This window comes from Micrasema longulum, unplaced genomic scaffold, assembly GCF_059751315.1.
Source record: "Micrasema longulum isolate JH-2025_06_02 unplaced genomic scaffold, ASM5975131v1 h1tg002148l, whole genome shotgun sequence".
Lineage (NCBI taxonomy): Eukaryota > Metazoa > Arthropoda > Insecta > Trichoptera > Brachycentridae > Micrasema > Micrasema longulum.
The window spans coordinates 338,649-364,793 of NW_028279313.1; the positions used below are offsets into that span (position 1 = coordinate 338,649).

General features: G+C 32.3%; 1 protein-coding gene across 1 annotated transcript; it reads left to right on the forward strand.

Moving 5' to 3' along the window:
- Nucleotides 1-336: 336 nt before the first annotated feature.
- AP-2alpha (adaptor protein complex 2, subunit alpha) lies at nucleotides 337-24,117 on the forward strand. The gene is made up of 18 exons (XM_088239386.1): nucleotides 337-659; nucleotides 1,093-1,162; nucleotides 6,317-6,528; nucleotides 7,691-7,884; nucleotides 9,184-9,415; nucleotides 11,856-12,121; nucleotides 12,665-12,833; nucleotides 13,145-13,332; nucleotides 13,419-13,551; nucleotides 13,828-13,959; nucleotides 14,595-14,792; nucleotides 14,931-15,103; nucleotides 15,946-16,089; nucleotides 16,247-16,378; nucleotides 16,749-16,879; nucleotides 19,969-20,113; nucleotides 20,200-20,404; nucleotides 22,221-24,117. The coding sequence occupies exons 2-18, from the start codon at nucleotides 1,099-1,101 to the stop codon at nucleotides 22,296-22,298; spliced, it is 2,796 nt and encodes a 931-aa protein (XP_088095512.1). The 5' UTR covers nucleotides 337-659; nucleotides 1,093-1,098; the 3' UTR covers nucleotides 22,299-24,117.
- Nucleotides 24,118-26,145: the final 2,028 nt, after the last annotated feature.

A 26,145-nucleotide genomic window follows, 5' to 3' on the forward strand; every position in this document is an offset into this window, starting at 1 on the left:
ATAGATTTGGTTGAGTGTTGGTCCAAACACCCAAGAGATATTTTAGCCAGTCAAGTTTTATTTAATATCTAAAAAAATTGAAATTTATACTTCTTCTACAAACAATAAGAATAACAGCTCTCGTGTTTTGAATCATTTTCAGATTAATTTATTTTGGGTTTTTCAATTTTAATTTAAAGTCTTTTATCATGTAAAAAATAAATCATGTTCTTTTTTTTATATCTCGTAAAAAATATTTTGGTAAATCAAAGTTTAAAAACTAGACTCCGTCATTTTTTTAAACGGGTTTAGGTAGGTACCTTTTAAAAAAATCTTATTTGATTTTATATATATTCTGACAAAAAATGTATTAAAATTAAAAGCCAGATCAACCGGTAGAGCCCTGCCTTGAATTGTTAATCAATCAAATTATATTCAATTTATCGGATGAGTCGGTGAAGTTTTCAAGAAAGGATATATTTTGCTTTCTTTATAATTGGGGTCGTGCCTGGCTGCGTGGTCAAATCCCGCTTGGTATGTGAGCCGCCGTAGTGATAGTTGCAGGACTGTCAATTTGTCATTGACGAATTCACTTTTCCCTGGTTCGGACTAAATGAAATTGTCGGCGTAATTTGAATCAAATAACCAAGGAATATAATAGGCTGGTGTTTGCTTAATAGGTAGGTTTTCTAAACTAACTATTATTCCAGTATTCCGCCACCGATAAAATGTCAGAGGGAGGTTCCTTTTAATGAACAACGGACCTATCGCAATTGTCATATTTTGTATGATTGAGTAGTATTTTTTCAAAATGTCACTCTATAAATAGTATTATTTGGTAGTGCGAAAGCAAAATTGAACTGTGTGTGTGGTTATTTGCAATATGTAATGTAGTTTTAGTATCCTTCTTTTTTCAATATTGTGGTGTTGGCCGATTTTTTAGCTTATCTGCTAAATGTCTGCATATTTGTATGTGTTAATTGTTGATAAGGTTTTAAATCGTCGGCTTGAATACAACTTGTGGGCGTCTAGTGAAGTGTATTTCAATTACACATTGTGTTGTCAGTACATGTTACAATGTGATAGAGTTTTCTAATCACTATCTTATTTTAGGCCAAGATGCCTGCTGTTCGGGGTGATGGGATGCGAGGATTGGCGGTGTTCATTGCAGACATAAGAAATTGTAAGTTAAAAATTGGTAGCAACTAAACTTAAGATTTTTCATTTTGACATCTGCAAGTATGAAAATCAGTGTAGCCTAGTTCTCTATTGAATATCTATTAAAAAAAACTGAAATTCGATAATTTTCACTTAATAAAAGTGAATACCCGGGTTCCATTAAATAATTGTGAAAACTTTTATGTTTCCTTCATAAGCATTCATTTATCTAAACATCTGAACTCATTTTGCAATCATTGCCATAATTTGAGTTTACGAATGTGAGCATTTTATAGAGCCGAAAGTATACAGTATGTTCTGTTTGCAAAACAGTGACAAAGATATCTAATACAATTATTAAGTAAATGAATTTGTAAATACGTTTTCTGAGGTAGGCAGCATTTTATTATTATTTGTAAAATACAGCTGTGGTGCTATTCCGAATCTCCTCTACCTCTAGACTGTCTAGGGGAATCACTCTAATTGATTTAGGAATTTATATATTTTTTGCATGCTTTTACACTTTACTTTGCTTGGCCAGATGGCCACGTTGATGATTAAACGTCAAATAGATACGAACATGTGAATCAAACATGATGATTTTCATTTAGAACATTATTGCGACCTTGAGTATTACCCAAAATACTTAATTAGGTTGGATTGAACAAACCGTATTTGTGTTTTTCTTTTTTTTTTTACTCAGCTTTGTACATCATGTTATGTTTAATCATCAGTGTGGCCATTATATGAAGCAAAGTGTCTTGGTATTCAAAAAGAAAAATCCCCAAATTAACCACTCTAGGGGGTAGAGAAGATTTAGAATACCACCCCTGCTTCGCTACAGTTATTCTTGTACCCGACATAATTGATTTATGGTGCTGTGTATTTATTGGCCCTGGTAAACAATTACATTTGCTTAATAGATTTGTGTAAAGGGTAAACAGACCTATATTTTAAACAGAAAAACCTAAAAACAAAACACATTACGCTCCGAAATTCGTTTTAGCATTGACAATTATAAATTATTTATAATATCCAATGATTTTTCATGTTCCCAAACATGGTGGAGGATTTTAATCAATTCCTGGGCGTTTTTGGCCCGTTTCTTCGCATTTATTGTTTCAACATTGCCCATAAATTTTCTATTGGGTTAAGGTCCGGGCTGTTTCCAGGCCAACTTGGTGATTGAACTCCAAAAGATTCTTTGAATTCATCATCATCATTCCCTTTCTGCACCTAATGGTGCATAGGGCACTGCATTGGTGCACCGTTGCAGTTTATCTTGATAATTTTATTTACATGAAGGTAAGATGATTAGTCTTACGCTTCAGGTACCAGTCCAGGAACTATGAAATATTTTAGTGTTTTAGTTTTAAATAAATATTTCATGTCAACCATCTCGGAAATCGAACTCGAGACCTCTTGCATGGTAGGCAAACGCGCTGACTACAGAGGAATATGAAGAAGAAGATTATTCCTAAGAACTTTTGGAGAAACATTAATACAGAGTTTGCATAGTAGTTCAGGACAGTCAATTAAACCAGAGGCAATTTTTAATAGATAAATTATATCAGCTATTTTGCGACGTTTTTGCATAGGTAATAGTAGGTGATGTTTTTTTACGTATTTGAATATATTGATCGTATTTAAACTCAAGTTTCAACCGGAAACACATGTCATGCATCACCATATTATGACATAGGGTGAATGCTTTGCAGTTCGGACAATATATTTAGGATGAAATCTTTCACTGGACTATAATCTTTCCACCTAGACCAAACACAACATTTAGATTAATCGGAGATTAATACTTGTTTCCAATCATCCGTCGTCCAATTTCGGTGCATTTTCACCCAATCTAGATGAACCTTCTTAATTTTCTCTGTTAGAAGGGGTTTTTTTGCGGGACTTCTGCTTGGAATCGCTGTTCCAATAATCTGGAAACCCTCCTCACCAAGAATTTAATTCGGCATGTAGACTAAATCTCTCCGTGTATTCTGCAGCAGTGAGAAAACGATTTTAGTTTATAAACTTGGCAACCTGTTGATCTTTTCTAACAGTTGGCATGCGCTGCCGACCACTTCCCCTTTTTCGCTCCAGATAGCCAGTTTCACTAAATGTTTTTGAGAATGCCTCACGGAACACTCCGAGAAACCGATTCTATGAGGAAATTCTCAATTCAAAATATTTTCCTTAGACTGAGTCGTAATTTTAAATTCTATCACGATAGAAATATGACCCGAACTTCCCATATTTTTGCAGCGATGTTTCTTCAGACGTAACTTATAAAAGACTAATATATCAAAGCTATAGCTTTTAAAAATGTAATAACTTTCAATTTGTATCTTGTGTAGTCCTAAGCAATACACAGAAGCAATTGTCAAATAATAAAATCATTTTTTAAGAAATAAAGTCAGGTAAACTGGGAGTTAGGGATAGCAGGTGAGTGTGATTTTTTTTGTCCATAGGTATATTTGAAACGACTCAAACGTATTTTCTGCACATTTTTTTTATACTAAAACCATTTTCATATATTTTTACAAATGTGTTAAAAAATATGTGTGGACTTAAAACAATATTTTAGAACGTTCGCGGTTATGCCGGCTATAGTCGTCAAAATGTCGTCAAACGTCGAAATGACTTCCATAGTCATCAAAATTACGTCTCTCATTCAGGAAACAACAGCTATATCTGTCAGTCCAAAAGACTTAGGTAGTGAAAAAATTGTTATAGTTCACATAAAACTGAAGTAATTAATAATAGTTAGCTGATTTATATAGTGCCATTTTTGTAAAAAATCACCCCAGGGCGCCTTACAATTTTATGTGTAAACTTAAATTCTAACTAAGCTAACATAACATATTATATTTTCTGATTTTAATTTGTTAAAATTTTGTAATTTTCACAAGTTCTCTTCTGTGAGTTCTGCTCATTGGTGAATCGGCTTCCCGTAAACCGGAAATCTATCTCAACACTATTATTGTTTGATTCAGAAGAACTAGTGACATCATTCAAAGTTTTTCTTTTTTGCAATGCAAAGAATGCTCTAATTTTTACCAGGTGTAAGAAAACATTTTTTGTATCCAATTTCTCATAGCACTAACTTCCTCATTGAGGAATGACATAAAATACACTGAAATACACACAAGGACCAATCAGGTTTAAAAATTGCCCCATCATATCGCAATATTATAAACATATTTCATGACAACCGCAATTTATACTATAGTTTTAACATACAAGTGCCTCTAATTCTAATGTCACAAAATTCTGAGACAAGCCAAAAGCTTAGAAAAGCATTATCTATAAAATTAAGAAGACATGTAGAGCCAATGGTGAGCAAAAGAATGACAAAAAATATGGGTTTATAAAACGAAGAAGACCAAGAAAGACATAGCATTACTAAATCCATTGTATTTAAATGTGTTTTGTGATTATTTTGTTTGTTTTATGTGTTGATAAATGTGTTGTTAAATTAAGTTATATTATCTGCATTTTTGCCTTAAAGATATAACTATTAATGTTGTTGCTTTCCTTCTGTTTAAATATGTTTAATATTCATAACAAAAAGCATGTTGAAAAAACAAAACAATATTTATGTTAAAAAAAAAAACCGCATCTAGTAATGGTCGTAACCCTTCCAGGCCTAAGGGGGATATCTAGGGTCCCCTAGGTAGCAAATTTTTTCAATAACTTTTTTGTTAGTCATATTGATTTAATTTTTTTGGTATAATCCTACTACATAATGTTAAGAATGTATCAAAATTATTTAAATATTTTTCTGCCCAATTCTTTCAATAATAATTCACATTTGTCTTTGCTTTCCCCCTGTGCAAACAGCAAACATTACATTTCATCCCTCTACAGTTTAATAATCTTTGATGTATTGCTCAGTTTGCATGTGTGCTTTTTTTCAGTCATAACCACAAAAATTCGGATTTCGTGCTTTACATTTTACATTCCCCCTCCTGCTGTACTGCCTCGCTAACGCAGTGCAAGAATCAAACAAAATAGATCAGTGTTGTTCAAGGTGTCACAGCGGGTGCAGCGCGATTTCATGTAGCATCCTCTTGCATCAGTTTTTTATGATAAAATATATGAATTTTGCAGATGACTCAAAATATTATGAAACAGTTTTATAAACACTACTGTCACAATCATAATTACATTTTAAAAAAATAAATGAAAATCATATTTATAGCATTTTAACTGGGGTATTTTTTGTACCCCTCTCAGGAGCTCAAGGAATTTTTTTCACATTCGGGCTCAGAAAGGTTAAATATGTATACAAGTACATAGTGCTAGTTGGATTCTTGCACGTTCAACACATTCCAGTTCATTCCCTTTACTGCCAATGTTTATTTTGCATGAACTGCCTTTGCTTACATGTTTGTGAAAATATGCCCCCATTTATGTTGTTATTTTTAGGCCTATTGTATTGTAGTACAGTATGTATGTGGAATAAAAATAACACTGCACTTTGTGAGTGCATACTTGCAACAGAAAATTACTTTTAGGTCGTTGTGTTATTTAAGGGTAAACCAATTGAAATACAATAATGTGTGGAATGACATAAGCTAGTTACACATTAGGAGTTAATTTATCTGACATAAATGGTGCACTCGATAATCTAATTGCTGATAGAAAAAGGTCAATCTATGAAAGAATGGCAATGTCATAATCCATTAGGTAGTTTAAGTGGTCACTTTATACACTGTGTTACACCCATCATTCTGAATATATTTGAATCTCACTCACTCGCATCAATTAAGGTTTCAGCTCTTTAACTCTACAAACATCGATAAATGGAAGGGAAGAATTAAAAGAATATAGATGTTCATATATAGGCAGAATGGTGGATGTTACACAGTGTGTAAAGTGACCGCTTAAACCAGCCAATGACAGGTCATAAACTTTGACTTCTATATTCCCTTCTCTAAAATGTTCTTCATCTCTGTCGTAATATGTTAAGAATACATGCTATTTCAATAGTTCTGTAATTACCCGCTTCAGTAATTACTCGATACACCGGTATAGAGCTAGGAATTTTACAACTTTTATTATCATGTGCCTGTGTTGTTCATAAACTGTTGAGATTTTGAGAGTTCTAAGATGTGCCATGTTTGATAGCATCGTATTTGGTACAATAAATAATCATTTTATTTTGTTTCTTGTATAGGCAAGAGTAAAGAGGCGGAAATCAAGAGAATCAACAAGGAGCTAGCTAACATCCGTAGCAAGTTCAAAGGAGATAAAACATTAGATGGATACCAGAAGAAGAAGTATGTTTGCAAGTTGCTATTTATCTTCCTTTTGGGTCATGATATTGACTTCGGCCACATGGAAGCCGTCAATTTGCTTTCATCCAACAAGTACTCGGAAAAACAAATTGTAAGTTTTTTGTCACCAAATAATTTGATACTTTACTTTAAAAACCAATGTGGATGTCCAATAATGATAATTATAATTCCCTTTCCACACCTCATGGTGCATAAGGCACTGCGTGGGTACACCAACCGCACCGTATCTTGATTATTTTGATTACATTTAGGTAAGATAATCAGTCTTATGCTTCAGCTGCCAGTCCAGGGACTATGAAATATTTGAGTGTAAAAACACCTTATTAAAAAAATACCACATGTCAACCGTGTCCAGAATCGAATCAGAGACCTCTCGTATGGTAGGCAAATGCGCTGACCATTAGACCACGAGGCGAACATTTCTATAAAAACGAGCAGCTTGATTTTTTCATTAAAATATTGGAAAACATTAATATCAGTTCAGTGCTACATGGCATTTATAATCAAATTTGAAAAAAACAATTTTAAGTTTAGATTCCACTAACCATTATCATTGTGATCAGGGATTTCTGTAGTTAAAATCTAAGTGATTAATTTATTGTAATTATTACAAAACTATTACAAAATAATTATCTATAATAGTATCGTAACATAAATACACTGGAACCTTTTTTTACGTAGGAGCTACAGTACCGTATACAAAAAGTCTGGTTAAAAATGAACAATACTAGATGGGTTTCCTTGCATAAAAATCAATTGGGGATTTCAAAAAAATTAAATGGTTTACTGTTTATTGTATCTTAATTTTTTTCTTTAATACAACATGACCTCAAAATACTTAATATTTTTTTTCTTTAATACAACATGACCTCAAAATAATTATTCTATATTACTATCATAATATGTTAACTCCTGGTAAGTAAAAGAGCGATGTAGGGCATTCCAATAACGAATAGTATAATTATTGTATTACTATTACGCATTGTTAAATTAATATTTTAAAAAAATAAAAAAATAATTTTACTATTGCGTTATTTCAAAATCTTATAAAATAAAATGTGTTTAACAGGGTTCCAGTGTATATTGTTACATATCACAATAAATGAACTATTTACTGTTTACTGTTTGATTAAATAGGTTCTTTCTTGTGGCCTTTTTGATGCACCCATGTTACCTTAAAACAATACTTAAGAATTACTTGATACAAAGACAGTTCACATGTTGTAATAATGCATATTTAAATGTATTTTTAGGGGTACTTATTTATCTCCGTGTTGGTCAACACCAATAGTGATCTCATAAAGTTGATCATCCAAAGTATCAAGAATGATCTGCAATCCCGTAATCCAATCCACGTTAACCTCGCACTGCAGTGCATTGCTAATATTGGTAGTAAAGATATGGCTGAAGCTTTCGGGACTGAAATTCCTAAGCTTCTTGTTTCTGGGTAAGTTCATAAGAATATTCATTATTAAAACTAAAATGTATTGATTTGACATAAACTTGGTGTTTTTAATGCCATTGTACAGATTATAATGTAATATATGTATATTTTTGCTTTATAAATTTAATATATATGTATATTAATCTTATTATACCTGTATACTCATTGTGATTCATATAATTAATTCACAATAATTATACATTACTCGGATAGTAATTGACAGTAACAATCATAATTATTAAAAATCTGCTTCTTAATGCTTGGCTATAGAGGCGAGAGCGCAAGTTTTGATTTGACCACGCGGTTTGCGGGAAAGTCACACCAGTTTGAAAAAACTAAAGGTTTTTTTTTTAACATAAAATATGACACGCTTAAGATTTGACACGGGCCAGGTGTCCACAGTAGAAACGCGGACTTCGTGCAATTTGGTCATGCATTGGGTGTCCTAAATGATTTTATTACAATGGACACCGAAGAATTGTATTTGTTGTAAAATTCTTATTTTCGTTGGCAAACTTTGAAAGTTAAACATGGTTCTAATGATATTCATTTAGAGAGGTACTTAAGCATTTTTTTCCAATAAAAAGTTCAAATTATTTTCAGGTCTTTAGTAAAAAATTATATATTTAAAAAAATAACAGTAAAACCTAGTCATAAAATAAAACCAAATACTGAACATGCCTTCAGCAATCGATTCCATTTATTTGTTTTTCTTTTGAACTTCTTAAAAAAAAAATTAAACACTTGTAGCACCTTCAATTTGGATATATTTATCTTCTACCGACACTGTTTGTCAATAGGCAAAATGTTTACATAGTCAAACAAAACTTTATCATTATCTTTTGCTTCAACTTTTATGTTAGCCAACTTGCATAGAGAATAATTCTTACATAACTATGTAAGAGCTGTTATTAAGATCAATTATAATGTTATTGAGTCTTAGAAATAAGTTATAGGTTAGTCATTATTAAGTTGCTAGAATTTTAATTTTCCATGCGCTTTGTGAGGCGTTTGTCAAGTTAGCTAGCTTTCTTTTTTGTAAATGTCATCAACTAGGGGGTAGAATTCCAACTAACAAATGAAATACAGCAGTGAAAACTCGCTAAAAATAAATATTTTCTTTTTACCCACTTTGATATCAAAGCCACCTTCACTTATTATTATTTAATTCATATTCATCCATATATCAGTTTGTCAATAAGTTTTTGACCTCTTTGATGGGGGTTGAATTCCAATATGCTCAAGCCTAACTAAAATATGATGTTATTCTGTTATCTATTCAATATGTTCTTTTAATTAAAGCGATACTATGGATGTTGTCAAACAATCCGCCGCTCTGTGTCTGCTTCGCTTGTTCCGGACGTCTCCGGAAATAATCCCTGGCGAGGAGTGGACTTCTAGAATCATCCATCTTCTAAATGACCAACACATGGGAGTGGTCACTGCTGCCACCTCTCTCATTGACGCCCTTGTCAAGAAGAATCCCGACGAATACAAGGGATGTGTGAATTTGGCAGTATCCAGATTAAGCCGAGTAAGCTTCTTTGATATTTAAGTAGTTTCTAATTTGCGTTGCTAAATAAAATAATTCAAAACTAAATTTAAATATTCGTAGTTCTTCCAACCAATCATTACTTTTTCTTTTTATTCTCTTGTTAGTCGTAATAGTTAACAGATTGTCTTAAACTGTCATGTTTTTACTGCCGCATTTGCTTAGAATGCAGTCAGTTTCGATTCCTAACATGGTTAACATGAAATATTTATTTAAAAAATGCGTTTTCACACTAGAATGTTGTCTGGAATTGTTCCTGGTTTGGCACCTCAAGCGTGACTTATCATCTTGCCTTCATGTAACAAAAAAAAACATGATACGCTGCAGTTTATGTGCCAATGAAGTACCCTATGCACCATTGGGTGCGGAAAATAAGTTATTAATGAATGTTTTGTATATATATGTAGCTGGCACGCTACAGGTGTCATGTTTTGATTCCGCCGCTGTCACAGTAATACCTTCCCAGCCACTGATCGTAAGGCAATGAAAGGCGACCCAGTAGCGTCTCGTCAGGTCCTGAGATGTCTTCAGAAAGGCCTCTTACTTCAGGTCAGAGGGTCTAATCGCCGTGGTCAGGAATCTGTTGGGAGAGTCACCCAAAATCGAAGTCCACGGAGAAGTGAAGCGAAATCGAGTAGAAAGCCAGGTCGAGGAGTAGATTGTGAACATTAGTTAAAGCCAAGCATAAGAGAAAAAGTTATCATTTATTAAAAAGAGTACATTTTATAAACCATTAACGTTGCGAGCCTCTCCATTTGATCCCGGCGTGCGGGCGAGAGCGAGAGAGGAGAGTCTAGCAGCAGCTGCGCTGGGCGAAACAATGCAAATTTAATTATCAACTTTCATTATTATTTTCCTCAGTATGGAAAAAGCCACCCCCGTAAGTAACCAAAACCAGTCTTGATTGAGGGGCAGCACATTTCTAACACATACCGAGGTCTCTAACCCTAATTAAGTATCTTGGCATGATGGCGGTCCCAAGAAGGGCCACTCTGCAGTTAAAGTCTGTAACAATATATATTATTTTGCACCACAAAATGACAGGAGGCGCTTTACAATGGTGAATTACAACACAAAATTCCCAGGCTTAAGAAAAATCACTTTTAATTTTTCTTGTCTCACTGGGAATCGAACCCAGAACCCCTCTGTGTGAGGTAAGCATCTTAGCTATTACATCATGGGATTTATCAATTTTTATTTTATTAATGTACATATTAAAATATGTCTTTGTAAAGTAAAGATTGCTTTAAACTTTATAAAATCGTAATTACAGTAAAACCTCGTTTTTACGTTTTCCCGCCTTTTACACCGAAATATTTAGGTCCAATTTTTTTCCATACATTCTCATTAAATTTAACATAAATTAAAACTAACATAAAAACGTTAATTTTTTTTCTTTAAAATTAACATAAAAACGTTTATTTTTAGGGGGGGACCCAATTAACGTTTTTATGTTTCTCATAACCCCGGTTTTACGTCGATTTTTTTTCATAACTTTTTTGAGCCGCCACGTGAATGGAGAATAAAATCGAGATAAATAAAAAAATGTGTTAATTATTGTCTCAAACCTAATTCAAAGTAGGTGCAGTGTAATTGACCATTTTGTTTAAGTGTCTAATTTTGACGTTTTTCTAAATAGTGACATGCAGTTGACACATGTTTAGGAAGAAAAAAGTCTTTTCATCAATAAATTACGATGCAGGAAGTTAAAAAAAATGGCAATTCAAATATTATTGGATGTTATACACACATAATGTGAAAAGGAGATAGTTTAAACAGTTATCATAAAAGTGTGAAACAGTCTGCGGTGTATGTAAATGACAGTTGAAATTTTGTGGTGCCATACTAAAAAAAGTGATACCATATTAATAAAATTTCCCAATATTTAGGGAAAAAAACGTTATATACATTTTATGCTAATTCAAATTTTTATTTTTGTGTTTTTAAGGTTAAGTACCTAGATAAAATTATTTATACATGTATTTTTTTTTTTAATTCTATAAAAAATAACACATTTCATTTTTGTTTGAAAAAATACCAAATATTTTTGATTATATCATTGGTAAATATAAATAATCCCCAATCATGACAGTTCCTACAATTTTTCTGCAGTAAATTTAGTATACAATAATTATATTTTAATAAAATTTAATTTTTTCCATGCATTTTTCATTTCCTCACTTTAAATTTTTTCTCAGTTTTACACTTTTTTTGTTGCTTCCTTGAAAAACGTAAAACAGGGGTTTTACTGTATGTAGTTTATATTTGGTTCAATTGATGGTATTTTCATTTCTAAGGGTCGACCACCAATTCTATTAAAAATGTGTAATTCTTTTTTTACGTCTTATTATTTTATAAGTATTCACTCAAGTTTTAATCATTAATGATTAATTTAATCGACATCCTTCTTCTACATTTCCAGATTGTGACAGCCAGCTACACAGATCTACAAGACTACACATATTACTTTGTGCCTGCGCCGTGGCTTTCGGTAAAGCTACTCCGACTTCTCCAGAACTATTCTCCCCCAGCAGCAGACGAGCCCGGAGTGAGGGGAAGGCTATCGGAGTGCCTGGAGACCATTCTCAACAAAGCCCAGGAGCCGCCCAAGTCTAAGAAAGTGCAGCACAGTAATGCCAAGAATGCTGTACTCTTTGAAGCCATCTCGCTCATAATTCATAACGACAGGTGAATATATTAATTTTTTTATGGATTCCCTAGGTAAAAGAGGAAAGAGTATTTTAAATCTACACTTCCAAGGATCATTTTCCGAATGGTTAAAAAATTCTTACTTTTCTCTCTTTCCAATTTTTCATACAACTACATAAATCTAGAATGAGAAATACAAGCATATTGTCGTGATTGTAGAACAACGATGAATGTGCAAAAAATTTGACATTGACATTCTTTTATATTTGATCTTGAAAAGGTTTTATAAAGGCTTTAGGTTTGTAAAAAAAATACATGTATATAACTAACCCAAATATCAAAGAATATACTTTTGTACTTGTCGAGTTGCGACAGCGATAAAAAAAATTAAACCACTCTTATGTAAAGTTTTAAAATATCACATGCATCATTGTTCTACAATCATGATGATTAATTTCCTTTCTTCTTTTTTTATAACCATACATTATATTTATTTTTTCAGTGTTATTTAGTGCACATGCGTTTAAATAAAATACAAGTGCTCGTTTGACTAATTTTAATTAACAAAAAAATTGTTTATAGCGAAGCAAATCTTCTGGTACGCGCTTGTAACCAGCTAGGTCAGTTCTTGAGCAACCGAGAAACTAACCTGAGATATTTGGCGTTGGAGTCAATGTGTCATCTCGCTACTTCGGAATTTTCCCATGAAGCTGTAAAGAAACATGAAGATGTCGTTATTCTGTCCATGAAGGTATTGAGACCTAATGCTTGCTTGCTTTTTACCTGCTTTACTCAATTAACTTGTTTGTAAAACTGAGGCTTAAACAAAAAATAATTAGCATTTACAATAATATTACACATTGCACTTGTTACACTTGTTTTTATTTAGTTATCTTTTTGGCAAGTCTTGTGTTGACAAATTTGACTTATTTATATTTAATTTCTATATGAAGTGTAATCATAATCCCCTTGAATTGAAATTTTCTTAATACTGGATTATTAGGTACTAATAAAAAAAAAATTTCGTTACCTATGTTATCTGAAATAAATATTGGATTTTAGATGGAAAAGGATGTGTCTGTTCGTCAGCAGGCTGTTGATTTACTATACGCCATGTGTGACAAATCTAATGCCGAGGAAATAGTACAGGAGATGTTGGCTTACTTAGAAACGGCTGATTATTCCATCAGAGAAGAAATGGTTCTTAAAGTTGCCATTTTGGCTGAGAAATATGCCACAGATTTCACATGGTAAGTTTGTTTATAATTACTCAAATTGTATGTTATAGTTGTCACCTTTGTAAACATCTACATGCAATAAGCAATATTTTTTACAGGTACGTAGATGTGATTTTGAACTTGATAAGAATTGCTGGAGACTATGTGTCTGAAGAAGTATGGTACAGAGTTATACAGATTGTCATCAATAGGGAAGAAGTGCAAGGATATGCAGCTAAAACCGTATTTGAGGTATGTATATCTCTTGATCACCCTACTTGAGCATTTCCCATATCTTTAAAACTTAGATTACGGTCTGATTCTGATCTTAGATTCCTGTTAGCTTCCTTAGTCGGTTGTGTTAATAAAAAGTGGTTCATAAAACAAAGTTTTTTTTTATGTACCTCTAAAACTTAGATTCCTATTTTTGTACAGTTTGTATTTTTACCATTAAATGATTCGTAAACATTTTTTAAAGATAAGCACACCTTGATATGATTAATTAATATTCATTTTTAATTTTTCCAGGCCCTGCAAGCCCCTGCTTGCCACGAGAACATGGTGAAGGTTGGGGGATATATTCTAGGAGAGTTTGGTAACCTGATTGCTGGCGATCAGAGATCTTCACCCCTTGTACAGTTCCAACTTCTGCATTCTAAGGTATAAGATTTTCACAAAGCTTGTACGTATATGTTATTTTAGAAATCATAACTAGATACCTACTACATACACTCCTTACAATTCTGTATTTCAATTTCTTTGTGAACTTGTCTTTTACTTTGTACAGTTTTGTTTCTTTTATAATATGACTGGAATTTGTAATGTATTTTTTTATCTCTGTTTTTATTAATTTTGCATAATATTATCAGTGGTTAGCGCAGGAGTCACAGTCTTTTTTGTATATAGCCGAAACAAAAGCAAAATACAATTTTGCTAGTATTAAAATAAGATAAGTTTTATAGTTGGATGAGATACAAATAACTTACGAAACTAAGGCATGACATGCTATGCGGGAATGATTAGTTTACTCATGTTTTCTTACTTTAGTTATTTGCCACACTAAGTTTTAATTAGATTGAATAAATAAATTTGTATATTGACATTCACAATACAATAATTTAATGATGTGGGATGCTTGTGTATTTTTTTTTGCAAAAAGTGATCCATAAAATCCAATAGGCCTTGTTGAAGATTAGCTGTGGTTAGGTTAGGTTAGAAATAAAATGAAAGCATTGTTTGTACAGTCAATAAAATGAATATGCTAAGAATTAAAATTTTATATATATTTTTTACAGTATCATCTCTGCTCTCCGATGACCCGAGCTCTTCTTCTCTCCACGTATGTGAAATTTGTAAACCTATTCCCCGAGATCCGCACACAGATCCAAGATGTATTCCGTCAGCATTCCAACCTGCGTTCAGCTGATGCAGAGTTACAACAGAGGGCTTCTGAATATCTTCAACTCAGCATTATCGCAAGCTCTGATGTTTTGGTAAAAAAATTTTCTCAGTTATAAGAAAATGGAAATGAAACTGCATACCCGCCTGCATAATTTTTAATATTATACAAAATATATTTGGTGCAATAATATGCATTTTTTAAACCTGACTTTCTAATTGATTTCCTTCAGGCCACAGTACTCGAGGAAATGCCAGCATTCCCCGAAAGAGACTCTTCTATACTAGCTGTCCTGAAGAAAAAGAAGCCGGGTCGAGTACCAGATAATGAGATTCGGGCTTCCAAGAGCCCGCATCCTCCATCCATCACTGGGACCAACAACCACAATGATACTAACAACTCGAGGTATTTTTCCACTCATAACAAAAAGCTCCTTCTACACAAGATACTTTTAGTTCTGTTTTAAAATGAAAGATAAAGAAACTTTATTTTTATGGGGGTAAAATATTTTCCTTTACTTCCATTGTTTTAATAATACAAACTGTCAGTCATTTATTTATTTATTTAACTTTTTGTACATAATGTTATTTGTACATTGGCGGGCTTATTGCCAAATGGCAATTTCTTCCAACCAACCAATAAAATAAAAGTTTTATTTTTATAATTCAAGTTACAGAACATATTCAATAGAAAAGAAAAAAAAAGATTAAAAAGTTAAAAATATATAAAAATAGAAATAAACGTATTTGTTTATAAATTTACAACCGCTAAAGAACACAGTGCATACCAGAATATGGGGTTTTGAGAATTCTTTTGTACAAGCCTTAATATTTGTTTTTTAATCAATTTTTCAATAAAAATCTGTCATTTTAAGAATATTCTCTGGCCTTAAAGTTCTCAGAATTCACATTGTGAAAAACTGAATAGTTTTTTTTAACTAGCTTACTGGCCTGCTTTTTTAAAATTACAGTTATACCTCACCTCCGATCCTCTAATCACCGGCAATATGCTTACTTGAACTCTCTTAAATACTGTAGCTCTTTTTTAGACTAGGGTATCTTATGATGGAAAATTTGTTTTCAAAATAGAATAGCAGGGACAAATTTCACTGTTATTATATGAATAAGAATGATATTAATTTTTTAGTAAGTCAAAAGTAAAAATGAAAGTTTTAAGCTAGATTTGTAATAAACTCTTTAATCAAATAGTTTTCTGTTTATTTAACATGTGTGTGTTTTATATTTTAGTGCTGCAAGCGCTGATCTGTTGGGCTTGTCTACTCCACCAGCATCTAACTCCAACAATTCATCTGGCCTCCTGGATGTGCTAGGTGACCTTTACAGTCGAAACAGCACTGGAAACTCTAATAATCAACAAAACAATTCCAAAAAGTAAGCACAGTTTTGTAAAAAGTTTTTTTAAACTTAACTGCTTTTTGTGTGAATTCGTCTGACTTTATCTATTGGTAATACAATTTAGTAAATTAGGTAACATTCAAAAAATTATGTCATATTGAAAATACATGCTTTATTTTAACTGTTATTTTAGATTCATCTTTAAGAGTAACGGAGTATTGTTTGAAAATGATCTGATACAGATAGGTGTGAAAAGTGAGTTTCGACAAAATTTGGGACGTATCGGACTATTCTACGGTAACAAGTCACAGGCGCCATTGCACAGGTATTTAATTAATGTTTAAATACATTTCATTTTACCCTAGTTTCTATTTACAAGCATTAATCTTAAACGGCAACTATGTAGAACAAAATTAATTCAGTATGTTAACATTTTAGGTACCACAAGCGAGATATCTCGCGCATGGTACAGTGTAACGTGAACATTTGCATGTAAATATCTAGAATATGTTTTACCTACGATTTAACACACTGCCTAAAATGAATACAGACCGTTCCGCTTATGAACTATCCCTATTGACAGTATTTTTCTTTCACAAAAGCATTCCAAAATCTGTTGAATTTGTCTGGCATTTAAACAGGTAATTTATAGCTTAACATGCAATATAATGTACATACCTATTTGTTACTTCCAGTTTACGATTGGAGCTCATATGGAGCGATGTAACAAAATTGAGCGTTCAAATGAAACCCGTGGAACCCTTATTGGAAGCTGGAGCACAAGTTCAACAAATGCTGACTGCAGAGTGTATGGATGACTACGCAGGTAACATTTTCACTATTTGTGTCAATTAATTTTACCTAAGCTCGTTTGTATTAAAGATTTACACTAGTCTTTTGACATTATATTAATAATCTCCGTGTCTGGGCAGAATGAAGGATATGATTCTGTGTTTGAAATAAAACCAGAACTCTGGACTAGTGTTTTCTGACTTGACGGCTTTATTTATACCCTTATAAGGGTACATACCTAATTCTAAGCCAGGCAATTATATTTTTAATATTTATTCATTTATATGTAATATTATTTTAGTTTTAAAAGAAAATACCTTATTAAATATATATATATATACACATATAGGAAGGATACATAAATTAACAGAAAGCTACTTTTAATATATTATACTATTAAGTGCAGATAAGGCAATGATGATAATTTTTAAGTAATTCATTAAAATAATGCATAGTTTAAAAAAAATTCTCATTGTATTTAAGTTAAATAACTTCAAATTAAATAGGTGCGAAGGTTTCTTTCTTAAATGGAACTTCAAATTACTAAATAAATATAACAACAGTGTAAGTCACTCTCCAAGCACAAGAGCTAGTCTCTTTTTTGGAAAGTTACTGTTATAATATTAAAAAATTACAAAAGTAGATTGTAATAGAAAAAAAAACATTTATCATTAATGTAACTATTGTTACGCGGGGGGAAATACATGTAATCTAGGGCAATGAAAGAGATAATACTTTCTACCCTAAGACGGAGATTCAGTAATTACCTTTTGCCCGGCCAGTCAGTGGAGAACATGAGATTCCGTCTCGGGATACAACGTAAGGGTTCGAGGACTCTGAACCTTCCTTCATCAACTCCCGAAGCCACAAGAAACCACAATAAGTAAAACAGCTTTGGTGTTCAAGGCTCGTGAGCCAATTTAATATTGTAAAATAACATAAATACGGTTCTACAATTCTCTCTGTTGATGACATGTGAGGGGGAAGGGAAATGAAGGGGGTACCACATACACGCGTAGCTCGGATCTAGAAGGGTTTAGCTAGCTCGAAATTATGGAACGATCTCACCGTGATATGATGCCCGAGGAATCCTGATGACCAAGGCGACCTCGCCTGGTTGTAGGGAAGCTGGAGAGCGGCCTCGTGTTAAGCACGTGGGTTGCAAGAGATGTTATAAAGACTGCAACAGGTGGGAAGTGGCTGGTTCGGAAAATATCCCTTTCTGGAGCTCGTTGAGGTCCCCCAGGAGCTGGTGGGGTTGCTGATACGCCTACCGGGCCCCGAATGGGTCCGATAACGTTCGATGGACGGGCATGATGGCCACGCGTCGCGCGGATAAAGGGAAACAGCCCATAAGGTGGTAGAAATCCCGTGATGAAGCCAGAGTTTGCCGAGGAGCCCTTGGGGACACGGGTGGGGCGGATTACGAAAGATGCTGACCAGCACGGCCCGTGCGTCGTCGCGCGATCAAGTGGGCGCGGAATATGGCTACATCTTCCGGCCGGTGCTCTAGTTAGAAAAGGCTATGCTCGACTCGTGATACACGACGCGGTATAGATCAAACTTCGTTACTTTATAACGCACGTTGAAGAATAGAGATGGCGCGATATTATCGTTTAACGCGGTTCCGCTAGTATGGTTTCGGAGGCCGCGGAGTTCACGGGCAGTGGGAGAGAACGTCTTTCTCCTATCGAGGCTGTCCTGGAACTGTCCCCAAAATGGCTTGAGGATCCTAGAGTCCTTGAAGAGGTATTTGTTAAGTTTACTGTTCTGGAAATTAAGTTATTTTGTTTTGGTATGACTGATTTTTAGTTATAGAAATTGTCGTAAGTGGCGCTGTTGGTCATTTGCGGGAAGATTTGAATAATAATTCTTATGAAATCCAAAGTGTGAAATATAAACATAACACTATATTAATGAATAATTAAAAATAAAAGAAATGTTTTAAAAACATTTTCTTGTTATTTTTACTTCCCTTTTATATACAGTAAAACTTTCGTGTTTACGTTCATCAATTTTACATTTTCCTGCCTTTTACGCTGAAATGTTCAGCTCCTATTTTTTCTCCATGCATTCTCATTCAAATATTCCCCCACAATCAAGGTTTTTTACGTTTTTCATCAACATAAAAATGTTGAGAATTTAAAAAAACTCATTTGATGTGCCAAAGTACGCTGAGCCACAAAGTGAAGAATAAAACTAGGGTAAATTGTCTCAAGAGTAAATTCAAATCTATAATAGTCTAGTTCATAGTAATTCCATTTTTTTCCATGCATATATAATTTCCTCACTTGAGCATTTTCCTCAGTTTTACACTCTTATGGTTACTCCCTTGAAAAAACATGTAAAGTAGGTTTTACTGTAGTTTCGTGATACTCAACAAGTAGTGTTAATGGAAATTCCGAGTCATAGATTTTGACATACAGTGAAACCCTGAAATTACGTCCCCTCAATTCGCGTTTTCCCTAGGCATAATTTTTGTAGTCCCATTGAATTTCGAATTTTTTAGTACATTAAAAACACAGTTTTATATTTTTTTCCGCAACCAACGTCAGAGAAATTTTTAATCTGCACTGAAAACTGAAAGCTAGAGAGTCTGAAGTTAGTTTATATCATTATATCAACTTTTTCATAGAAATTTGTAATCATTAAGACAGTTTAATGTGTTTTGTGAACATTTATTGTCGCCATTTTCGTGTTTTTAACAACTCAAGAGTCTGAAGTTAGTCTAATCATACTAACTTGTTGGTGAGATAAAATTGTAATGCCCACTGAAAACTGACAACACAAGAGTCTGAAGTTAGTCTCTGTCGTTATACCAACTTGTTGGTAAGTTAAATCGATAATCGAAGTTACTGCCGTCAATTTTGTCTTTTAGTTATAGTTTTAAAGATGTTTTATTGTGTTTTACAGACATTTATTATTTATGAATATGGACTGCATAAATTTTAAATAAAAAATAATTTTCTGAGTTATTTTTTTTCACTACCCTCCATTTATATTTTCCTTCCACTTACATTTTTTTTGTCGGTCCCTTAAAAAACGTAATTTAGGGGTTTTACTGTATAAATACATATAAATAAATCAACTTTCATTGTCTGATTAGAGTTTATATCATTCTAGATGCTCCTGTGATGTCCATTTCTTTTGTATATAACAATGTTCCTCAAAAGATAACAATGAAACTGCCATTGACTTTAAATAAATTCTTTGAACCTACCGAAATGAATGGAGAGTCATTCTTTGCCAGATGGAAGAATCTGGGCGGGTATGTAATTTCTTGATATTCACAATATGTATGAACTATGATAATTCTATGTGCACAATCTTGAAAATGACTAAATATGTTTTTAGAGACCAACAGCGCGCTCAAAAGATTTTTAAGTCAAGCAGTCCCATGGATTTGGCTGCTGCCCGTACTAAGCTACTCGGCTTTGGTATGCAGCTACTGGATGGAATTGATCCTAATCCTGATAACTTTGTGTGCGCGGGCATTATACACACGCGGTCACAGCAAGTTGGCTGTCTATTGAGGCTTGAACCAAACAAGCAGGCTCAGGTTTGTTTACCTTTGCATGTTATTATCATTATATTTTTTTTGCTTTATTGGATACACAGGCTAATAAAAAAATATGCCATATAATTTTCCTACAAAGTAATAAGCTTACATAAAATTTGAATTATTCTCCTTTAAAGTACACTCCTTGGCTAGTGATGCACTTATCCCAACCTTCAGCTGGTCCGTCGTGGCCCTCTCAATGGTCAGAAACGTTTTCCTTTTAACACGGTTTTTTTTGGGAAGAGCCAGGAGTTGCATGGTGCTAAATCTAAGGAGTAAGGCGGATGTGGACAGACAGGAACCCTTTTTAACCAAAAACTCACAAATCAGGAGTGAGGTTTCGCAATAAATTTTGCACTCACTCATCTCAGTTGAAAACTATCAGTTAAAATGTTTGTCATGCACCAGGTTGTCCGTAGCTCCGGGGTAACTCGGATTCGGCATGAGTTGTACACTCGGCCCCGACGGCATTTGGTTGGATAAAACAGCATTTGAAAACAACTTAATTTGTGTCATCAGATAATCAATTCTTAGATTCATGAGGACCCTCAATCGCTTCGCCGCGGTGCCGGTAACTCCGAATCTGAAGATGGATCTTACGAAATCTCGCACTTACGTTTTCAGGATTCACTGCCGTGATGTTCCTCTCTTAGTACTGATGATTGCGCATCAGATTTGATATTTTCGAAATTCATTTTGATGAAATGTATCGAAAAAATAATAAAATAATTTGACGGCGTTAAAACCCATATCCAAAAATAAACATAATTTTTAGTTTACATTTGTTCATCTTGTTTTCATTTGAAAACAAGATGACTGCCAAGTCGTTCTGGGATGTGCCGTTCAAAACAAAAGAGAAGGAGGTCTAGTATCCTTAATATTTCGTAATGTTTTTATATATTTAAAAGTTTGGCTGCTAGTAATACACATAAGTGAAGACGAGGTAGTGGCGGCACAAAATTTTATTCTCTAAAAAGCTAGCACTAGAGTACACGCGATTGCCAAACACAAATTTAGTTTCGGTCAAGTTACGTATTACGATTTGTCACTTTTGTATCCGAAAACCAATAATTTAAACTGAGATTTTGTTCACTGCACGCTTTTAACCACTGAAATCTCATCTTTGCCCAGAAATATGTTCTAAATCAAACTATGTTACCACTTGGAAAAATGGATGCTTTGTGAGACAAGAACCCTTCCACGGTGACCGGGATTAATAGATTACAAAATTTTGGCAGATTTATCCCACCTGCCGTCGTATTCACCCGACATTTCCCCTTTAGACTACTACTTGTTCCGATCGATGACACATGGCCTGGCTGAGCAGAAGAAGATACCAAAAATTGGGTCGGTTCGGGGATAGCCTCAAAAGATGAAGCATTCTTCTGATGCGGTATCCGTATGCTGCAGAAAGATGGGAAAAAGTAGTAGCAAGCGATGGACAATACTTCTTTAACAATAAATGCCCAATTTTTGATAAAAAACGACGGAAACTTATTTGTACACCTAATATAATTTTCTATTTCTTTGAAAACAAAATTATTTCCACCGTGACTAGTGTGGAATTTAGGAACTTTGATATTATTTTGTATAGCTTGTCCATCTCAAATATTCTTTGTAAATTTGTATAGTAAAATTTATTTTGTAAATAGTGTTTACTGCATGAATAATTTATAGTTTTTTTTTTTAAAACATTTCTATACATCTTTACTTTTACGGATGTCATTTTTATTTTTTAAAATAATTTTATGATCTGTTTTGTTAAAGTCCCAAAAAAAAAATTTTTTTTTTCCTTAATCCACTTTTTCTTTTCCAGATGTTCCGGTTGACAGTACGCTCAAGTAAAGAATCAGTATCCATGGAGGTATGCGATCTACTGACAGATCAGTTTTAATAAAATCTAAGATCATAATAATTTTTCTCATCAGAAACTAAAATGAACAAGGAACAAACAGGCAGACAAGTTACATGAATTATTTACTTCTAAGCGCGAATTTAGTTCAACATTTGTTAAAATAGTTTACTTTGAATACTAAAGAACTATGGTTTATATCTTTCTACACAAAAATTAGAATATTGTTTTAAAAATACCACTCCAATTGTATTCCAAAGAAAGATATTTCAAAAACGTATTCAATTTATATATTCTGTTGGCTTATGACTTTAGTAAAATGATGTAATGAAAGACTAAATGAATGTAAAATGAACTAAGGGTGTTTAGAAAAGTATTGATTATGACAATATAGTGCTTTTGAATTTAATCCCCATCCCCATATGTATGAAATGAAATGCACTGATAATATTATTTCTTTTTGTTTATGAGATAAGTATATTATTACTATTATGAAAGAAATGAGATTCATAGCCATTATTTAAGTCATCTATGGTCCACTGTAGTAGCTCTTTGCTTTTGTTTAATATCAGCTGAGGAAACATAGTGTAGGAGTTCCAAAAATATAGTAACTATTTTTTAACTTAGGTAAAATGTTATTCATTAGCGATAAGATATTGCTTAAAAATATTGTACTATTTTATTTATGTTGGTGTCTCGCTTTCTCAAACAGTTCTTCTATTAATGGTTACTATTAGAGATGTAAAATTCACTTTTTATCGTTGTGCACTCTCTAAGTGGAATGTTCAGGGGTGCTTTTTTACACTCTCCCCTTGATTTTTAAACTCACTTCTATTTAATTCACTAATTGAGATGCTAATTATTTTGTTAAAAAATATGGTATCTTGTAATATTTTGCTTTAATCGATGTAAATAATTTATTTTATTTATTTCATGTGCAATAAGCTGTCTATATACTTTGATCTTTATTATCTTAACAATAAAAAATACCTGCATAGAGAAAGTCATTCACCATAAGAAGATTGGGTGTATTTTTATGATTTTTTTATACCCGAATGTAAAGTAAAATACATGTAAGAAGTTTTTGTGGTATTCCAAAGTTAAAATTAAATATTGTCACTTTATTTATTGTTTAATAAATTCTATCATACAATCTTCTAAGTCTTCTGTTATTGTTGTCAGGCTTACACTAAATATTACTTTCTCCTGAAAATTGTATCAATTATAATTATAAAAATACATAATTTAAGTGGAATAAAACTACATATGTATTTTATCATTATAATTCAAATGCAGTTCCACCAAGAAATGTCAGTAGAAAAACTCAAATCAATTATGTATATTGTTTAAAGGAGCAATTTTTTCATCCTTTTACAGCCAGTAAAGCTCCCTGTTTACCTAAAAGTTTTACTCATATCATTCGTCCAATTATTATTTAATTAGTTCTAACGTTATTTGTGTTATATGTATTTGTAAAGGAATAATTCTTATATAATTTGTACTCGAGATTTAAAAGTAAAGGAAAACAAATTAAATAAAAATACGGTAAATGAACTTTGGCAGCAGATTTCACCACAAAACTGCTCCGTTTTGTAAATACTGCATGATTATATAATTTTTATAATTATACCAAAATTATTGTTAATTACCCTAAGAATTATCATTCCATTTAGATAATTAAAATATGTATGTACATTTCTATGAATTTGAGATTTGTTAACACAAAATCTCCCTTATAAAATGAGTATCATATTCCTAAATGTAAGTACCGACACAATTTCTTTAATTCTAGATCCAATAATACTAAAATATCAATATTTTTTTTATTTAAAATTGAAGTTGGAATTTGATTCCATACTCTGTAGAAATTCACTTTGTATCCCTGAAGCTTTCTTCACTATGAACAAATATAGGTCTTACAGAGTTGGATAGGCATATATCGTCAGCACTGTAACCAAATTTCATACTAAGGCTTTTTGAATCTCTAATAATTCAATTTACCTAAGAGTTAATGCATGCGTAGAGGATAAGGTAATCTTGATTGGTAGTCGTTTTGTGTATATGACTGTAACTTGTTGGAAACACATTTATTTCCTCTACCTTTAGTAATTCCTTCGATTGTAAATTGCTCTATAGTGTCGTCGATATGTTAAAATAAGAACCAAATTTAGGAAATGTTTGTCTAATTTTAAGGAATCAATGTTTTACAGATTTTTCGATTAATCGCCTAAGATGAAATTTATTTTGTAAATTTTTAGACTATTTTGCATTTTTATGCGTTTGACATTTTTTTACAAGTCAGTACCTATCTGAAAATGTATAAATGCTCATAGTTATATTATTTACCTTGCCCCTATGTTCAATAGTGCACATCGAATTCACTTTTATTTTTAGAAAGAAAATTGTAATAGATTTGTATTTATGAAGAGCACATAATATTTCTAGATGAAAGCAATACACGCAAAGTTTTCTTTAAGATCAGTCATTAAAACTATGAATTTATCTTGTTGAATCTTTATAATGTATGCAAATGTTATATGTTTCGATTTAGATCATTAAAATATATATATATTTCACTGTAGCATAAGCAATGTGTATGACTTCGAATGCCTATTAAAATTATTGAGTACCGACATCTCTAAACAGGTAACAATGTTAAAATTCTCCTCTTTATTCTATAGTTACAATATTTCATATTCTCACTGAACATAAGAAATCTCATTAAAAATTATTTAGTTCCAGATATCTATTTGTATGTTTTTTGTTGGTATTCAATGTAATAATAAACTTGTAATGAAAAATTAGTCATTATATCATATAAAAAAAAAATAGAGAACAATTTATTGGATTTGTCTGAAAATATTCCATATTGTGTATATACATCCTTATGTTAGGCTGAATATAATGTATGCTGTCTTCGGAGTTATACCGTACAAATAAAAATATTCTTGCGCAAATGCTGTTTTATTTATATGTTTAATATCAAATTCACTGTGATTCTGGAAAGGCATATCATTGTTGCACATCAAATATGGGCTATGTGACTCTGAGTAGATTCTGAGAAAATCAATAAATACTGATTAAAAAAAGAACAAAATATAAAATAACTCTTCAATTTATGGACAAAGTAGGAAAAATATGATTATATTAAATAAGTATTCCTAATATTTGTTACTTTATGCCAGAAAATTCTAATTTAATGCGATTTTGCCACACGGCTTATATTTATTGTACAGTTATCGTTACACAGCCTATTTTTTTATATTTCATCGGCATACTGATAAAACCGTATAAATTACAAAATCTGAGAAATCACTCTATAAATTTAGTTATGTCAGTTTTCAAGCTTTATCAACCGATAAAATCCTTTAAATCCTTCGACGTTTAGTCACAAAGTATAAAGATCCACTAAAAGTACTTTAAAAAAAATGTATTCTAGTGAAAACCATTTTTTTTTGTTTATTGAAAAAAATTTTTTTACACAAGTACCTAAGTATAAAGTTATAAATGTTTTGTACCTACATACATAGTTAATTTCACCGTTTTTTTCCTAAATCTTAACTATGAAACAATTTAAAGGAACTTAGATGGTTTAATATGTGTGTATCATGTCTAAAATATGAACGAGGAAGACCCGAAAAGGCTTTTGTTGAGTCAAAAATTTAAATTGATTTTTCTCATAAGGGTTATAACGAATTTAAATTGTTTTATCAGTACACTGACGATTTATGACATTCTATTATCATAAAATGTAGGTGAATCTTATGTAAGACAAATTGTGTAAAAGCAGAACTATAAAAACATAGTTAAAACATCAACCTCCATGGAATTAAGAACAGTCATTCTATGCCTTTTTCTTTAAGAATAAGTTCAAATTAATTTAACTCTA